We start from the raw sequence: 6,048 nt of genomic DNA, 5'->3' as shown, positions 1-6,048 counted from the left end.
ACATAATATGAAATTAGTTGTGCAGCTCTTCTTTTTATAATGCCATTTTGGGCCTTCATTCAGGAAAGCAATCTTAATGTCCAGCCTCGCCTCATGCTATTCTGAGCAAGAATACTTTGATGAATGTGTTCAGAGTTCTCAATTTTAAAATTATATTGTGAAAATGTCACAGGAATTTACTAGACCACAAAACTGTCCTAAACATGAGACATATAGAAATATTATCAAGAATATTGTATTTACATTTCTAAAAGCCCATATCAGTCAATGATAAAGTTAACATTTCCACAGTAACAATCCTTTATGTTGCTCATTTTAGTGTATTCTGTATTATTAGTCTTGTCCTACTTCAGATGTAAATGACGGAACAGCTGTTGACTCCAACAGGAACTCTACCTATCTAGAGCCTACTGCAAGACCAGATTTCATATACCTACACAACTGTTAACTGAGTTAAGTTTTCATAGTTTATATGATACATTATATTGTAGGTGTGTAAAAATCTGTTGTTAAAGTTTACTGGCACCTTCCATTGACAAGTTTATAAATTTGCCAAAGTCAAATTTTTCAGCTGAACTTTTAGTACCGTGTTACTGGCATTAGGATGATTTTTTTGCTTCATGAACCAAAACGCATCTGGTATGTTAAGAACGTTATTAGGAAGAAACATGTTGTTTTGCCTTTGTTAAAAGCCACAAACCTGTTTTCAGTCCTGTATCTTCCTGTTTTGTAGCAGGAACTGAAAATGGGAGGTTGGGGGAAGGAGGTGGTATTTGCTGATATTATGCAACATAACCTAGCCCTGTTTAAGACCGCAATTCAGTGCTGCAGAAACCCAGCCAGGCCCCCCTTGCAAATACCTCTTCAAACTATCAAGAAAAAATTTAGTGGCAGAATAAAGGGTTGAACTCCAGGAGACTGTCCTTCTTGTTTTTTTTTTTTTCTTTTTACTAAAGCCAACAGGGTAAGGACGACAGAAATAGTGGTCATTTTAGCAAAGCATGTGACTTATCTCCAGCTCTGTGTAATTAACACAGACAATGAAAGCTCATGGGTAATCACACTTCAGCAGTTGATTACTACTTGATTTTTCAGGTGGATTAGCTAAACAGTCTCTTTCAGTACCACAAGACAGCTATAAAGCGTGGTGCTTTCCCTCTTACGTGACCTGACATACAAGGCACGCAAAGTAAAGCTGGTCTTCCCAAGGAGCACTGTAAGATTTAGTACTACAGAAACACCGTCCCCACCATTTCTGTGCAGTGTTCTCCTTACAGAACAGTGTGGCACTAGGGGGGGTGGGGGAAGAAATGTGAAATAAAAAGTTGAAGTATTAAAAGTCTTGCCTTAATTATACTACTTTTACTAACAAGACATCCGTCAAAGTTATTTTTTTGTTTTCAGACAGCTACAAGCATGTTGGCTTCAATAGGATCACTACTTTCCTGGCTGGGAGCAAAACATCAAGCTTCTGATTAATAACCATTTTCTATAGAACTCAAAAAACTAATCCATAAACAAGCAAAAACTTACCCAACAGCAGGATTCACAATTCTAATATAGTCATAGCATCTTCCAATGACAATGCTTTCCAGGTTTCGCGTTGTACCGTCACCTTTCCATTTCCCTCCCTGCACTTCTGAGAAGCTGTTCATAAACAGAACAGAGACAAGTAAGAGAGACAAAAAAAGGCTCTTCATCATGAATTCTTGACAACCCAAGTTCTTAAAAAAAAAAAAAAAGGAGAGTTAAATGATACAATTTAAATGGAAACCAGGAGGCTTAACCATTAATATTTGTAATACTGGCTATATCTCTGTACAAAAGACAAAGTTAGACGGAAATCTGAACCTTGCTGGGGACTGTAATCAAACCGTTTCCTGGACGATTGCAGCATAGGGATACATCACTTCCTCATGCCTAACTGTTCCCCACTTCAGTAAAACGAGACTTTTAAGGTCACGATATTGCCACCTGGTGATAACTGGGAAGAATTACAATATATTTCAGCAAAGGGAGGAAAAAACCCTTACCACTTCAGCATTTACGATGCCTTAGGTTCGCTTACTGCTCGTTGCCGTTCTACGCCTTCCTAACACATCACAAGAGCTCGCAAGCAACATGTTTCAAACCAGTTTCTTTTCGTTTTAAAAGGGCTATACTTTTTGCACATATTTCTCTAATGGCTGAAAAAAATGCCAAGAACAAAAAAAATTTGAAATATGCAGGTAAAGCAATGATCTCATAAATGCCCAAATTCTCAGGTGACCTTGTGTCACACAGAGGAGTAACACTAGTCAGCTCTTCTTCCACCTCTCTGCTGGATACTGACAGCGACATTTTGGTGCAGTGATAATGTGTTTTAAAGTCTTCTTAATGAACAAAACCACCTTGCAGGCAGGAATCAATCATAAGGAGAACCAAAAGGATTAAGAAATACCTCCCGTGCACTGAAGAAATTTCTTCAACTTCTGTTTACTCTTATTCTCCCTCCAGCTTTTTTTTCCTTAAGTACTTTGTTAGATCACCAAGTGGCATCAATTAATCTAATCTTCAGTGTAAATATTCTGTGGTATACACGGCTGCAAATATAGAGACGCTACTTTTTTTCCTTCTAAAAAAAATTTTTCTTTCAACCTTAGAGTAATCTGTCTATGGACTCACACTTCTGAGGAACACGCTGGTTCTTTTTCTCTATTAAACAGTCTCCATGCCTCAATGAATATATACATCTTATGTACTTATTTGTATAGTGTCATGCTTACATTGAAGCACTGGTATGCAGCTGATGGATTTTCTTGAAGGCAAAACTTTGCTAATCATCAAGTAAATTGCTGATGATGGATCTCTCCTGTAAATGTGATAGAAAGATAACCAGTTGGTCTGTTAACTGCAGCAGAGTCTTCAGGAAAGCCAGGTTTACCCAGAAATGGATGTGCAATGCTGTACTTGACATGGTAGAGACACAGCAAATGCTGTACTTCACTTTCAGGTACTTCTCTGATGCTTTTTCTCCCTATTTCTCTTCCCAACCTCTCTGAAACGCAGCCGTGCTGTTAGGGCACCAGCACATTAATCAAACAGTTTCAAGTCATTGCTTTGGGTTCAGGAGTAGAGAGTGCAATAATCCCTGGGAGTCAATGCTTTTTTTTTTAATTATCAACTTTGCTGCAAACAAATTTTGCCCAGTAATTTCAGAGCTAACAGAAACCAGAGGCATCATGGATGCCTTCTATATAGAACAGGGCAGAAATTGTCACCGACTTTTGCATCAAGACTAAAACTTCTGCTTAAAATATATAGTGTAAGTTAAAAAAAAATAAAGATGGATACTGAGTTTTGGAACAGCTTTTCTCCAAGGACACCCCAGGTTAGGAGTTATCAACCTCGGGAAGAAGATGTGGATGTTGCTCAGTGGTGTTCTTCAAAAACAGATGACCTGTCATAACATCCCAGAGGGAATGGAAATGAGTCCAACATCTGCTGGGATCCCCATCTCATCATCTATGGAGCTCCCTCTCCTCATTGGCCACTTCTAGAAATATAACATCTGGCCAGAAAGGCCTCTGATCTAACTCAACACAACCATTTTCAATTTATATGTTCTTAGTTGTTACTTGAATACTTCACATGATGGTTAAACTATCACACCTCTGTGGAAACTGTTCCAATGGTTTGATAGCCTTGAGATACAAACCTTAGCTCTGGCCTGAACTTGTCCACCTTTAGCTTCTAGTCATTGGATCTCATGATGTTTTTTTCTGTTACATTAATGAAGAATCTACCCTCAGAAATCTTTTCTCCATGTAAATTCTTGCAGAAAATGACCAAGTCTCCCATTAACCTTTGTCCATGAAAAAAACAGTACTTTAATCCCATTATCAGGCACTTTCTCTTGCAGTATTGTACTTTGCCACCATAAGCTGGCTGTCCATCTTGCCTTCCAAGGCCTGGCAATTCATGCTGGAGGCAGATCACTGCCCCTCGCTCTCTGCCCTTCTCTCCTAGAAGAGGATATTGCCCATGAAGCAGAGTCAGCAAAATTGGCAGCACATCTGGTCTGGAGATACTCTAGTTCACAAACTGAGTATTAACTCAAACAACCACGAAATTCAGCATATGATTATATTCTGAAGCCCTGTAAGATAAGGAACGGACGTGTTCTCTCTTGTTATTTCTACTAGATGGGAGTGGTAACTTCCAGCAGAAGGATGGTGTAACAGGTGAGAACATAATTCCCCTATTATTACTCAGGTATGAACTGCTGGCAGAATAACCCCAATTCTGTACAACTTCACGCTTCATTCCTGGAAATATGACCTTGGAACTGCTTATATTAACAGCTCCTCGGTAAGCAACAAACTTCACCAAATGTTTTTTCTTGAGGGTTTGTGTCTTCAGTGCATAATTCTACCTACAGGTATAACCCAGTCTCAGCTGCTCCCTGGTATGCCATGATATACTCTCTGTGCAAGAAATGCACAAGGCCAAAGCCAGAGCTGTGCTTGCTAGCCAAGCAGTAGAGGCAACCATGTGCTGGTTGGCCAGCTGCGTAACACCTGTGCTTTGCCTTTCTTTTCTTTACTCATGTGTAACTGCTTTGTTTTCCCCCCAAAGTTGCACGAATTTAACCTTCCCAGATTCATATATATTTGCAAATATGATTAAGTAGGCCAGCATGTTCAAAAGTCCTTGGAGGTGGAAAGGATGAATGGAAAAGGAAACACCCAATACTGCAATTGCTTAATCCTCATTTCCTTAGATAAAGGGATAAAAAGATTATTGTGCACAGTGTGATCTAGATAACCCTTATCATGTGATCTCTCCTTCTCAACTCACTATCTACTACCAGCAATAATTTCGCAATTTCTTCCCAAACACATTGAGGAACGCTGGACTAAAAACATGTGTGCCTTTGCTCAAAATATTTCAATCTGTTTACAATTAATTGCTTACATCTATAAACTAGCTAGCTTTTAATCTATTTAGTATCTGCAACATAGATTTTGTACAGTAAAAGTTTTCAGTGAGGAAGGTCTACTGCATTTATTATATGTTTGACAATGCTTTTTTTTGGGACATTTACTACACACTGGCATGCTGGTCAACGGTTTTACTACACATTGCCATATTAGCTCACAGTTAAACCTTTCGTCAAACTGATGTTTTATCTCAATTCCGCTGAGTGTTTCTGCTCTTTTTGAAATGTTGCATGGACAGATGAGTATCAAAGGCTGGTGTTCCTGCTCCTTTTGTCTTGGATGTTAAACAAATGTAGCATTTAACTCTGCTTATTTGGCACCGATTCTGCAAAAAGTTGGGTGCAGATTCCCCGCTGCAGGCCCGTTTGGGACACATCACATGTCTTCATAGAATCATAGAATGGTTTAAGTTGGAAGAGGCCTTAAAGATCATTGAGTTCCAACCCCCCTGCCATAGGCAGGGACACCTCCAACTAGACCAATTTGCTCAAGGCCCCATCCAACCTGGTCTTCAACACTCTCAGGGATGGGGCATCCACGACTTCCCTGGGCAACTTGTTCCAGTGTCTCACCACCCTCAAAGTGAAAAATTTCTTCCCAGTATCTAATCTAAACCTGCCCTCTTCCAGTTTGAAGCCATTCCCCCTCGTCCTGTCGCTACATGCCCTTGTAAAAAGTCCCTCCCCAGCTCTCCTGTAGGCCCCCTTTAGGTACTGGAAGGCCGCAATAAGATCTCCCCGGAGCCTTCTCTTCTCCAGGCTGAACAGCCCCAACTCTCTCAGCCTCTCCTCATAGGAGAGCTGCTCTGATCGTCTTTGTGGCCTCCTCACGACCTGCTCCAACAGGTCCACAGTTCTCTCACGAACACAAGCTCACCTGCAGACACCCTCGATTCATCAGAAGTTGTCATCTCCTCAGTTTATTCGGCTGAAGCGAGTTTTCTCTACTTCACATAAACGCACAATGCGATTTTTAACTCCTTCCGATTTTATTAAAGACAAAACCTGCTGCGCCCCCGGCGTGCCAGCTCACCCGGTGGGCAGAGACAACCGCTACCACGGGACAG

At 40.4% G+C, this 6,048-nt stretch overlaps 1 protein-coding gene across 1 annotated transcript in view; it reads right to left on the bottom strand.

Moving 5' to 3' along the window:
- The window catches only part of BST1 (bone marrow stromal cell antigen 1), a 16,962-nt gene extending 15,103 nt beyond the window's left edge, over positions 1 to 1,859 (bottom strand). Inside the window, exon 1 of the mRNA XM_009887621.1 lies at positions 1,534 to 1,859. Coding sequence (XP_009885923.1) covers positions 1,534 to 1,703 — 170 coding nt within the window. The 5' untranslated portion in view covers positions 1,704 to 1,859. The remainder of the gene's footprint in view (positions 1 to 1,533) is intronic.
- Positions 1,860 to 6,048: the final 4,189 nt, after the last annotated feature.

Source organism: Charadrius vociferus, unplaced genomic scaffold (genome assembly GCF_000708025.1).
Source record: "Charadrius vociferus isolate BGI_N301 unplaced genomic scaffold, ASM70802v2 scaffold306, whole genome shotgun sequence".
Lineage (NCBI taxonomy): Eukaryota > Metazoa > Chordata > Aves > Charadriiformes > Charadriidae > Charadrius > Charadrius vociferus.
Note: the sequence above shows the minus strand (reverse complement) of the source record. Positions and strands in the feature narration are given on the sequence as shown.